Raw genomic sequence first — 12775 nt, forward strand, 5'->3', positions numbered from 1 at the left:
TTTATGAGTTAAGTTGTTAGATTTTATTTTTCCCTCATCATTTATTATTTTGGTTTTTAGAGGGATAAGACTTGTATTTCAACATCTTGAAATATATATATATATATATATATATATATATATATATATATATATATATATATATATATATATAGTTTAAAGTACATACTCTTCATTTTCTTAACTAAAATTCCGGTCTATATTCGCAAAGGCCCGATATTAAATAAAAATAGTGTAAGATAAAAAGGTTTAGAGGTAAGTAACGCCTGAGCTTTTAGTACGGCCATGAGGTTCTAAAAGTTAGGGTGTTACAGATAATATAATAATTTATATGTGATTTGTAACGACCTAACTTCTAACACGTCATGATTGTACCAAAAGTAAAGTGTTACTAATTTGTTTTCATTTAAACTTCAACTTTGTTAATATAACTTATTTAATATTGAGCCTTTACGATGTTAGCATGTGTTCAGTTTCAGAAAAAATGCTAGTAAATTTTATTTTTATTCATTAAAAATTATTCAACAAAGACTTCCAATCAATAATAATCACATATTTACTAGTAATACATTATAGTTATTCAATAAACAACAAATACAAGTCTACCCCCTCTAGAGAAAAATAAAAGCTTCAACTAACAAGACAAGGGAAAAATAAATTCTAACAATTCTACTTGCAAACAAATTCTTCCACACATCTTCAGCTTCGTTAATAGATCTTCGCATCTGTAGCTAAAAAGATTGAAAATTTTGGGGTGAAAACTAAATCACAAGTTCAATGTAAAAAATGCAAATGCCACAAAAGTAAGAAAATAAAATACAAATAATTAACTTACTCAAAAAAATTATTTTTATCAAACCTTCAAAAATACTCTTAGTTTTACTTTTGATAATTAATTACTTTTTTTTTTTAATTTCTAGCACGTATGAATTCCAACCACATCAATTTCATTATATTGGTACACTAACAATTACAAACAGAACACACAATATAAACAAACACATAAGCCATTCATAAATAAAACAAAGAATAAGAAATCACAGATCATACAATACAACAATACAAAGCACATCCAAACAGTTCATACAAGTGCATATGATGAATGTCTAGTCTTATTTTCATTTTTCATTCCTTGATTTCTTTTTTTTATTCCTCCGAGCAACTTACTTGAATCAGTCCCCCTTGTCTAGCAAGTTGTTTTCACTTAGAACTCCAACTGGTCATTCCTTCATTGGGTAAATTTTGTGGGGCAGAACCATCAGTGTTCATGGTACTAATAATATCTAGCAGGACTAATGCTTCACTAGTCTTTTCAATTGACTGTCAAACTACTTCCGAAAAATTATCATCCTCCTTATTACCTCCAGATGTCTCCATAAAGTTATTTTTTTATTCCTTTGACACTCAAGCTGGCAAAATTATCTATCAATTAGTTTGGAGTTAACTTTTTTTTCGGTTGGAGAGTACTTGAGTTTGAGTTATTGAAGCTGAAGTTATCACCAGTTACTCCACATTTAATCCTCTTGCCCACTTGATCTGCTTTGACCCACTCGCCAATACGCTCCTGTTTAATAGCGTTCGTTAATGAATCCTCCATGAATTTAGAACAGTGTTTGGAATCATGTCCTAAATGAGTACAGTAGGTACAGAAAATTCCAATCCTCTCATATCGCAATCCAATTTCCAGCACCTTACTATTCAGTTCAGCCATATGAATATTGTCTTTCACCCTTTTATCACCATCCAGTCAGATTTTGGTCTTGTGAATTCGAGATTCTCTTCCACGAATAGAGAAAAAACCAATGTCTATCATCTCTCCAATTTTCTCCCCAAGTTTTTTTCCAACCCGAGTAGTTTTGACCTGCTCAAACTATTAGGATTTGGTTGAATTAGTCCCACATTGCTTAGGATAGCAAATGGAGTGGGTGGCCTAGGCTATAAATATGAGGCTAAGTTCTCCATTTGTTTTTGCACCAGTCAGAAACACTTTAAGCTTGTATCTGATTTTTCTTTTCCTCTGTACTATTTGATTAGAGAGTGTTGTGAGGTGTAGTTAGATATTTGCTTTGAGAGAGTGTGGGTGTACTGGGGTGCCAGTGAGAGAAAGAAGTCTATGTGTTGTAACAATTTTCACATAGTGATATTCTCTGATTGTCATTTGACAACGGCCGTGGTTTTTTCTCCGGTAATTGGAGTTTCCACGTTAAATTCTTGTGTTGTGATTGTGTCCATTTATTTCTCTGTCAAAGGTATTTTCTCAAGGGGGAATGGTGTCTTATTCCCAACAAGTGGTATCAGAGCTTCGGTTCGGTGGGATTTATTCTTAGTATGCTCTGTGGTTGCAGCCTAGTCTGACCTTCCACATCAGAAAAGAATTTTGTCCTGTGGCTTGAGGTTGATATTTGGTTGCTGTTGTTGTTGCTGGAAGGCAGTGTGACACTGTGAGAGTGCAGTTTGGAAAGGTTCTGGCTAAGGAAAGACTTGGTATTTAAGTGTGTCCATTGTGACCCACCTCTCTTTCCTGGGGACCCTTCCTAGTACACGGTCCACAGTTGAGTTATACTATTCCAGTATACGGTTGCAACAATGTCAGGATATTCAAGTGCTGTGAAGCTTGAAATAGAGAAATTTGATGGAAGAATCAATTTTGGCTTGTGGCAAATACAAGTCAAGGATGTGTTGATACAATCAGGTTTGCACAAGGCGTTGAAGGAGAAGATCTCTGGTATGAAAGATGATGTTCTCTAGAAGACAAGAAGAATCCTCATGGTATTACCGCACTGCCATGGATAAGGATAAGTTGTGGCAATCGGGTCCACAATTGCACACGGGCATTGGTTGGCGTTGAGATGCAAGGTGTGTGGCGGAGTTAGGTCGATGGCTGAAGAACTTCCAGGAAAAGCCAATTTGGAAGTTGCACCATGAATTTTCAGCAAGGTTTCGATCTGTACCAAGGTGAAATGCTTGGAGTGGTCTAATTCCAAGTGAGTATACTTTCATGGTGGAGTATGATAGTTCTCTGAACTATGATTGTCGGTATAGACAATGGCAGCAAAGAATTATCGGTGTTGACAATGGAAGCTGAAGATGTGTGACTATTTCAATCAAGGTGGAGATTGTTAGGATTTGGTTGAATTAGTCCCACATTGCTTAGGATAGCAAATGGAGTGGGTGGCCTAGGCTGTAAATATGAGGCTAAGTTCTCCATTTGTTTTTGCACCAGTCAGAAACACTTTAAGCTTGTATCTGATTTTTCTTTTCCTCTGTACTCTTTGATTAGAGAGTGTTGTGAGGTGTAGTTAGATATTTGCTTTGAGAGAGTGTGGGTGTACTGGGGTGCCAGTGAGAGAAAGAAGTCTATGTGTTGTAACAATTTTCACATAGTGATATTCTCTGATTGTCATTTGACAACGGCCGTGGTTTTTTCTCCGGTAATTGGAGTTTCCACGTTAAATTCTTGTGTTGTGATTGTGTCTATTTATTTCTCTGTCAAAGGTATTTTCTCAAGGGGGAATGGTGTCTTATTCCCAACACAGACATACCCCAAAATCAGATCCAGATTGGAAAATAAGTAATGCTTTTTTGGACATGTTCATCTGATTCAACCCATCTTTTCACATGCAAGATATAATTCTTAAAGTGTCAAGGAGATCCTTTTTCAATTCTGAAAATGTCAAGATCATTTTCAAAGAAGAATTGGAATTGATTAGGACCTCTCTCAATCGATCGGAACCCTTCCGGTTTATCCCATAATTGCAGCCTAACTGGATTCTCCTGGATTCAACAACAGTTTCTTAAATACAAAATTTCACTGTAGTTACACAATGAGAAAGTAACAAACAATGCTGACAGATTAGAAAGTACTACACTTATTTTTAAACATTATATTATTATTTAGTAATATAAATATGAATATAGTAAAAAATATAGACAATGATATGGTAAAAAATATAAACAGTAAAAGATTAAACATGAACCCATGGAGCTAGAATTGTGTTTATAACAAACCAATTTAACTTGTACACAAGGGCATTGGGGAAAAAGGAGTTTGGAATAAGATGGTAAAGTGTATCTGCAAAACAATGAAGTATTTCCACAAAGTCATTGTACTAAGATGGATTGTGTTTGTCGAATTGGTTATGAAGTGTTTCCAAACAAGGTTAACTTATACTCAGATGGAGACAAAGAACAACAAAGTAGTAGTTATAGAAAATTCAAAATAACAAATATATCATAACATAAAAACAGTTGTACCTTTAGAAATCCATGCACCGTCAACATTAATGTTTCGGACATGAGACATTTTGGACAAAATGAGCTTGTCATTCGTCTGAAACCGATTCCTGAGCAAAGAAGATCCATTGAAGCAAAGCATTGACAGAGAGGCAGGAAAGCTTTCCCCTGCGACATCCTGCATCCTGGGACAACGTTCTATCAATAAGCTCTGGAGATGGTCAAGTCCCTTGCAGTCTAAGATTTCTAGACTCGGAAAGTTTCGCAGATTGAGAGTCCCAAGTGAGGCCGGCAGGGAACCGTTCAAGGGGAAGGATTTGATGTTATCATATGGATGTTGGATGTCAAGACGGATAAGACAGTGATCATGCAAGTCCATGGATGCTAGGTACTTCACCAGTTTCTCACAATGGGTGATATGAAGCTCTCTCAAGTTAGGCGGCAAACCCCCTTCAAAAAAGGATTCAATTTCCGGGCATTCTCCAAGCGAGAGATGTTCTAGATGGGGTGCAACCATCTCTAGTGTGGGAAAAGATCCCAAACTCGGGCAGCATTCGACCCTTAAAGAGAGAAGATTTGAAGTTGATGCAGCAGCATCTGATGCCAAAAGAGACTTCAAATTTATACATGATGAAATAGTGAGTGTGGTGAGATTCGGAAAGCTTGCCAAGGGGAAGGAAGTGAGTGAATGACAACTGTTAAATATTGATATCGACTGTAACGACTCGTGCTGCTGTTGCAGCATTGGGAACTCTAGATACGGGCAACCATTGATTACCAAGCTTTGCAATGAAGAGGGCATTGAACCTACTGGAAATGATGTGGCCAACCAACAGCTTCCAATGCTTAAAGACTGTAGACAGTCTAGTTGATTGTGTGCAATGGCCTTCAACACAGCCTCCACCTGCTGAGGTCCTTCAACTGATAACTCGAGCAGTGCATTAGCTCTTGGAAGAGAAAAGTCAAGCTGACCACATCGATGAATACAAAGGCTTCGCAAAGCCGGTAGTTGACTTGGCAAATCTCCCCTTAATGCAGGGCAATTTCGCACTCTAAGCTCCCTAAGCAGAGGAAAAGCATCCAACTCAGATGAAACTGAAAGCCACTCCTCCCAACAATCCATTCCATAAAAACTCAGACTTTCAAGCACCGGAAAGGCAGCCCCATGAGAAGAAGATCCAACCTCTTTGTAAAATTTGGCACCGACGCGTTGTAGCTTTCTAAAGTCGGAGAGCCGCAAGCGCTTCAAAGAGGGTAGCTGTCCAAGTGAAGGAAGCTCTAAACAGTTGCTGCAGCCATACAAGTACAGTTTGGTCATATTTTTGTAGGAAGAATGTCCAAACCAATCTGGAAATGTTAGACCCTTGTACTCATTGATTGATAGCTTTCTCAAGTTTCTGTGAGGCTTTAAATTATTCAGTATATCTTGAGAATCATCAATATAGCTGTGGCTGTAGGACCATGTCAAATACAGACCCTTAAGGTGCTTCTTATCAGCAATTCTTGCCTCCAAAGCTTGAGCACCATCCATGATATTCTCTAATTGGTGAATGTGAAGTGACTCGTGAATATTTGCAAGTGCTCCTAGTTCTTTAACTCCATTATTATCTGCATCCTTGCCGACAATATAGTCACTTAAGAAGTGCAAATCCTTCAACTTGCTCATTCCTTTCGGCATCTCCTCAATGCTAGCTCCTCTAATATCAAGATGGCGTAGATTTACAAGATCTTGCATATTACTTGGTAGCTTCTTCAGATGTCGACAATTATTCATCTTCAATGTTTGGAGATTGTACAAACAACACAATTCCTCAGGCAATGTCTCCACTCGTGTATTCAAGAGATCCAAATATCGCAAATGGATCAAGTTACCTATTGAATCTGGTAATGAATCAAGAGGAAAGGCATTAAATGACAAAACTCTTAAGCACTTCAACTCTGATAAAAAGATATGAGGAGCATTTTCCATATTGAAAGGATCCTTTCGAGACAAATTTATTTCAAGAAATGTCCTAGTATATTTTACCCTGTCACAAGCTGACACAATTTGTGAGAAGGGATAATTTCCTCCTGCGTCGTGCAATAAATGACGAGTTTTATTGCTGATCCCGACATTTTCTTCAAGTTTTTCAGCTCTAAAGTAGAATTCTCCAGCGCGAGCTGTTGCCAAATCATGAATGAGATCATGAATGACATAGAAGTTGTTATAAGTACTAGAGGAATGGAAAAAGGATCTCGCAACCAATTGATCGAAATATTCAAAACCAATTTCTTCTAGATCCTTTTTTTCTTTTGGCTGTAAAAGTTCTTCTGCCATCCATAGCAAGACCAACACATCTTTCTTGAATAGACAATCTTTCGGAAACAAAGAACAATAAACAAAGCATCGCTTTAGACTTGAAGGAAGATAATGATAGCTCATGTTTAATGCAGGAATAATCTCGTCATTTTGATCTTCGAAAACTTCCCAAAGCTCACTTTTCAATACACGATCCCAATGCTCTTCATCATAGTTTGTTCGTAACAAGGCACCAAGCGACTCTACAGCCAAAGGTGGCCCTTCGCACTTTTTCACAAGTTCTCGACCAACAGGTTCCAGTGTTGAATACTCCTTAGATTCAGGTGAAAGAGATACACATTTCACAAAAAGTGACCAACAATCTCTCTCTGACAATAAATTCAGCTTGTATGCTGAAACAGTTTTCACTACATCAGCAGTAGTATCATTTCGAGTTGTAACAAGAACCTTGCTTCCTTCTTTTCCAAATTGAAAAGGTTTCTGAAGGGTTTTCCACTGCCTGGAATAAGAATTATCAATCCACATGTCATCCAAAACAATCAAGAATTTCCTCCCCTTCAACTTATCCTTCAACTCAGTTTGAAGTAAATCTAAAGCATTCCCATTATAAGAACTACCACCTGCTGCTTCTATTAAGGTCTTTGTAACCTTAACAATGTCAAATTGGTCGGAAACACACACCCATGCTTTAATGGCAAATTTTTCATCCACGCTTTTATCATTGTAAACCAACTGAGCTAAGGTAGTTTTTCCTACTCCTCCCATTCCCACAATAGGGATCACAGATATTTTAGCATTACAAGTATCATCTAACAACAATTTTATGATGGCTTCCTTATCATTGTCCCTTCCAAATATCTCAGAACTTTCAACCAGAGATGACTCAATTCTCCATGACATGTCCTCTAGATCTCTGACAGGCTCATCTTTTAGACCAAGACCATTTTTCTCTTCAACAATAGACTCTAGTTTATCAACCAGGTCAGCTACCCCCATCTCATAATCATCATCATCACTATCTTCCAATATTGAATCAACGATGGAGTGACACATGGAAGAATAGTTACCTGGATCCCTTTGAGTGGGAGTGGCAGTGGCAGCTTTAGTGGAGATTTTATCAAGCAAGTCATCAGCCATGTAGAGAGCATCTTGGAGATCAAGAAGCCATTTCTTGACTTCTTGGTCATTTCTGATCAGCTTCTGCTCAGCATCATCGAGAACAGGTCGAACTGAACGGAGACTTAGCTTCAGCCTCTGCAGCAAGTCCTGGTCAGCTAGCTTCCTTGCCATTGGAGTTGAGTTGACATCGAGTAAAGACAGCTTCTTCAAAACAGCATCAACAAAGGAAGAGAGATAAGCTCCACCCTCAAGTTTTGCAGCCATGATTGAACAGTTTCAACTTCAGGAGATGATGAGCTCCGAAGAATAATGGCAATCACAAACAAGTGTCTAGTCGTTTACGCCTTTTTTTTTAATCTTTTTACACTTCTTTAAACGGTGTTTAAAGATAAATTAAATTAAAACCACTTGCGAATAAATAAATAATTTGATCAATACTAAAGCATTGATCATTGACTGTAATGAGAGCTCTTGTCTCGTCAACACAAAACTTAGTATTTCTACTGTCCACTATGGTGTATATCCAATCTCTTCGTCCAAGAATGTCATGCGGAATGTTGGTCCCCCGTATTTCATTTTTTTATCACTCAGAGCCATGGTTCACCAAAAGTGATAAATAAGGATGTACCATAGTTTATAGTTATGAACCTAACCGATAGGCCTGTCAGATTAATACGTCATTGGATTATTAGTTTAATCCGTGGATCACAAAAGTTGAATTAGCTGTCACAGAATCAACAACATAACACAGGCATTCGTTTTCTAAAAGCTTTAATATTAATTTGGGTAAGCTTTTGTTACTTTTTTATTGATCTATTAGGGGAATTTTTTATTTTTATAAATTAAATAAATATAATAATTATCGAAATAATACTTACAAAATTATCTCGTTTAAATACAATATAATAATTAACATTGATTTTGCGGATGAAATTACATCGACAAGGTTTTTTTTTTGTCTCCGATATATGAAATTCAAAATTTTTCATTCTCACTAGTACATCCTACCCTGCTGGACTCCATAGTAGCACACCACACTACTTAAGATGAACAGCCAAAACCAACAAAACAAAAGATAAAAAAATCTTGAAAGAATATAACATTTTTTATGCCTTTCAAGGCACATACAGTGTGTACTGTAATTGTCACAATAGAAACAAAGAACTCTATTTAAGCTATATTCTAAGATCTAAAATTACTAGATATCACTTTTACAAAGAAAGTAAATGAAGATAACATCCATAATTGTCAATATAGTATTGGTGATTCTTGGTGCTATTGAAAGATAGGAAGGTCACTGCGCGGCTGTTGGTTAGAAGTTATGTCGACCTCTGCTGGAACAAGGCTACTACTTGAGGCTTCTTCCCCAACATTTGCATTTGACATTTTTATGAAATAACTATGCCTGCAAAATTTGACCATTAGAACTTCATATTAGTGATGTTAAAATTGAACTAGAGCGGCCAATAGAACCAGTCAAACTAGGAAGTGGACCCTCTTATGGTCCTGCGGTCTCATAAAGTTGTTAAATTTCATAGCTGAAACAAGGTTCATGCATACCATCGAGTATCGGCTGTCAATTCCGGATGGAAAGCAGTCCCTAGAATGTTTCCTTGTCTGACTGCAACTATGACCTTGCCGCCTTCCTCGGCATTCTCCTGTCATATCCACAAAACAAATAAGAAAACATGGAATTGAGCAATGACTTGGTCTAGTTTAACAATGATCTAGGGCCAATCAACATTAATTTAAACTAAGCTGATTGTACAAAGATAACATACTAAATTGGAAACTAAAAATTCTTGTGAGAAGTGAGCATTTATGGGCCACTTTCTCCAAGGAGAAATAAAAAATTCAAATTCTTTTAATAGGGTCAATCTATTAAGTATCTAAACTTCATATCATTATAATCACACAACTTAGAATTTTCCCCTTCGGTTCCTTCCTTCATTACTTTTGTCCTTTACAACTTAAGACTTTCTTAAATGTGCCCAAGCCATGCCAATCAACCAATTCTCCAACCAGTTTGACGATAGAATTGAGCATTGCAAGTGAAGTTCTCTATTCCTATTTTGGATCTTCAATATTTGCATTTCATATTTGAAAGTGAATAACATTCTCAAGAGAAAGTTCCAACATGTACTAAAGCAGCTAAGTTTAGTCACCAAAAAAAAAAAGCAGCTAAGTTTTAAATTTCCCCAGTTCACTTTTATGATCCTGCGCATTCCAAAATTGTCTCATTATTCTATTCACCTGAGAATCAGAGATGAACCTTCTAAATTCTTAGAGCTCAGAATAGTCACTACTCAGAGTCTACAACTGCAATTACAAATAATCAATGTTTTATCTGAATTTGAGTCCATGAATTATTTTCTTTACAATGGTAACAGGAAACCTAAATATTGAGGTAAGCTAGAAAGCTAGAAATGCACACTTTTCATCGAGCATGCATTTTATACTAAGGCAAGATGAAAGATTTCTCTAGACAGATCTGCTAATAACAAACCTTTTTGTCTTCAATGAAGGAATCAGAATCCAAGAATTTGTTAAAAGGGACAGGATAATCAGCCAGAACTTGAACTTCTGGCCCTGCTTCAAGAATTGCCGGAGCACGGATAAAAATTCCACGGAATGTTTCAGGACCACCTTCCTTGGATGCAAGCTCTGGCACCGGAAGGTCAGCTTCAAAGCTTTGAATCTAAATAAACACACTTCAGTTAAATATGAAAAAGCTTATCTAACTGCATCAGAAATTTTGTTCCTAAAAGCCAGATTATTCTCTTCCCAAATTCTATAATCTGTCATATATTTGTAGGAACTCCTGGATCTCTTTGCATACCAGATGTCCCTAAAACTGGGATGTTGGGATCCCGGGAATGGGGATGGCTGGGATTTGAACAAAGGTAAAGGGAAATTCAGGGATATATACATAACATGCAAATTGTATATAAATTCTTTTAAAATAAAAAATAAATAAAAACAGCAGAAAATCAAAATAAACCATGAATTAAGCATCATAACTAATCATTCAAAATCTTAAGTTCTATATTTCATAATACTATAATAGTTCCATAATCCATACTAAATAAACTCATAAAATCATAAATCCTAATTTAAGTTGTCAATGATCAATCATCGTCAAAGAAGGGCAGTGCATAAAGCATTAATACCTGGCTGCCAAAGAAATTTCTATGCACAGTACAATCAAGTCCACCAACCAGTTTTTGTCCACCAGTCTTCTGTCCTGAAATGATGTTGATGTTATAAATTTTTTAATCCATTATCAGATGCATGAAATGAGATGCAAATTCAGAGTAAGAATATACTTAGTTGGAGGATAAAAATGGGAAGAAAATTTTCATGGATGGGTTTGATATGTAAATTTACACATGAAGATCATTCATGAAACAGTCCAAAAAATTAAAAAAGAACTCTTCATGAAAACTTCCACAACATTTTTACTCCCCAACCAAAGTACTTAATAGTTAAAACTGTCCTGGAATAAAGAGGAGAAAGAAACAAACTACCTGTTGCTTTATTTGCCAAGAATATAAGCCCTGCACAGGTTCCCCAAACAGGCTTTCCCATTTCGACAAACTCCCTCAATGCAGGAAACTGAAAAATTAAAACACAATATAAATTACCATAGGCAGTTCACATTAATGGGGAAACCTAACTATTGCGTAATGATTGGATTAGGTTACAAAGTTTCAAATGTAGGGTCAAAGAATTATGAATTATCCAAATATATATCAGTAAGTGTAACTACTAAACTGGAACCAGACATGAAAAACGGAAAACTGATTCCCTTTACATTTCTGTCCTCCTTCCATCCCCTTTTGTTCACAAAACAAAATAATATAAAACCTCAATGGTTCTGCCAAGGAAAGTGTATCTCCTTTTTACGGTGTCTTAGACCAAGATATCTCCACAAACATTGATGCAAGATGTTAGAGATATAACCATTCATGGGCCTCCTTGCTCCTATCAGCTTAAACTTTTGGAAGAAGTGGTATCATGACACGGTATCAAAGTTTCTATGACGGAGAGATCTAGAGTTCGATCCTTGTTGAATCCCAAAATAAAAAAAATATATGGAGAATAATTAATGATGTATCGCTACATCAACAAAAAAATTTCACTCAGCCATCCACCATATGCCTCAAATTTATTAAATACAAATACTTTTATATTATTGAATAATGCAAAACTCTTTTAACTCTTTCACATTGACAACAACATTGAGAAGGCATCGGAATTATTAATCTCTAATGTCTTTTCTTATTTCTCAAAAACTAATATTGTTAGCTAGGGACAAATTTCAGAGTTTTCTGGTGTGAACCAAAGTATCCTCCACAGGAAGCAATCCAATTTGAGTCGAGAACACCTACATCATCATGGTGAAAAACTAGCTCTATGAACAAGAATATTTTCCATGTATAAGATTTAAAGTTAGAAAACGATGAAATCTCCTACGTCATCCTCCTAACTATCCTCCCCTAATTCTAAACAAAGAAAAAAAAAACATTTGAATTTGACTCACTTTGGTAATTAGGAGATTATTATGAATACCATTAGGAGGCTCTATCATTACTCATAAACTTAATACCTTGCTTACATGGAAATGAACATGTATATCCAAATAACATCAAAATAATAATAATTTAAAGGAAAAAAAATAGAGATTAAGAGAGACGTAAGGGAAGAAACCAGGTTGTGATACTCAGCGAGCTTGGCCATGGTGGTGCTCTCTCCGCCAGGGATGATAAGTGAAGACACACTTTGAAGCTGCTCTGGCTTCCGAATCTCAACACCTTTCACACCTAACCTCCTAAGAGCTGCCACCACCACCACCACCACCACCACCACCACCACATACAAAAAGATAAAGATTGTAAGTTCATATGTGTGTGAAAGTGAACGAGTGAGAGAGAGTGAACAAGAAGAAGGAATGAAGTGGAATTGGAAGAAGATAATACCAGCAATGTGTTCATTGAAGGATCCCTGTAGCGCAAGCACACCAACCACCGCCATGTTTGTGCTGTGCTGTGTGCACAACGAAGAAAAAGAGAAAACGGCTCCCTCTTATTCAATTTTATTTTATGTAACGGAACGAGTTTTTTG

The 12775-nt window shown here is 36.4% G+C and overlaps 2 protein-coding genes across 4 annotated transcripts; both read right to left on the reverse strand.

Annotated features, from left to right (window-relative positions):
- Nucleotides 1-614: 614 nt before the first annotated feature.
- Nucleotides 615-7984, reverse strand: LOC130960267 (putative disease resistance protein At3g14460). Of its 3 annotated transcripts, none has more exons than XM_057885635.1 (2): nucleotides 4255-7984; nucleotides 615-725 (listed from the first exon to the last, which is right to left on the reverse strand). In XM_057885635.1, exons 1-2 carry the CDS (start codon nucleotides 7913-7915, stop codon nucleotides 709-711), a joined length of 3678 nt encoding a protein of 1225 aa, XP_057741618.1. In that variant the 5' UTR covers nucleotides 7916-7984; the 3' UTR covers nucleotides 615-708. The 3 variants fall into 3 exon arrangements, with proteins under 3 accessions (XP_057741618.1, XP_057741617.1, XP_057741619.1); XM_057885634.1 differs by having other exon boundaries at nucleotides 615-731; XM_057885636.1 differs by lacking the exon at nucleotides 615-725 and adding an exon at nucleotides 1765-3774.
- A 729-nt stretch (nucleotides 7985-8713) lies between these two features.
- Nucleotides 8714-12775, reverse strand: LOC130960308 (probable pyridoxal 5'-phosphate synthase subunit PDX2). The gene is made up of 7 exons (XM_057885683.1): nucleotides 12631-12775; nucleotides 12362-12489; nucleotides 11179-11266; nucleotides 10822-10895; nucleotides 10158-10349; nucleotides 9212-9309; nucleotides 8714-9056 (listed from the first exon to the last, which is right to left on the reverse strand). Exons 1-7 carry the CDS (start codon nucleotides 12683-12685, stop codon nucleotides 8927-8929), a joined length of 765 nt encoding a protein of 254 aa, XP_057741666.1. The 5' UTR covers nucleotides 12686-12775; the 3' UTR covers nucleotides 8714-8926.

Source organism: Arachis stenosperma, chromosome 2 (assembly GCF_014773155.1).
Source record: "Arachis stenosperma cultivar V10309 chromosome 2, arast.V10309.gnm1.PFL2, whole genome shotgun sequence".
In the NCBI taxonomy this organism is placed as follows: Eukaryota; Viridiplantae; Streptophyta; class Magnoliopsida; order Fabales; family Fabaceae; genus Arachis; species Arachis stenosperma.

Excerpts from the sequence above, each read along its gene's own strand:
- LOC130960267 (XM_057885634.1), bottom strand. The coding sequence starts at position 7,915 with ATGGCTGCAAAACTTGAGGGTGGAGCTTATCTCTCTTCCTTTGTTGAT. Across the intron at positions 732-4,254 it reads CGGTGCATGGATTTCTAAAG|CTACAGATGCGAAGATCTAT; the intron begins GTACAACTGTTT and ends CAATCTTTTTAG.
- LOC130960308 (XM_057885683.1), bottom strand. The coding sequence starts at position 12,685 with ATGGCGGTGGTTGGTGTGCTTGCGCTACAGGGATCCTTCAATGAACAC. Across the intron at positions 12,490-12,630 it reads CTTCAATGAACACATTGCTG|CTCTTAGGAGGTTAGGTGTG; the intron begins GTATTATCTTCT and ends TGGTGGTGGCAG. Across the intron at positions 9,057-9,211 it reads TTGACAGCCGATACTCGATG|GCATAGTTATTTCATAAAAA; the intron begins GTATGCATGAAC and ends CAAATTTTGCAG.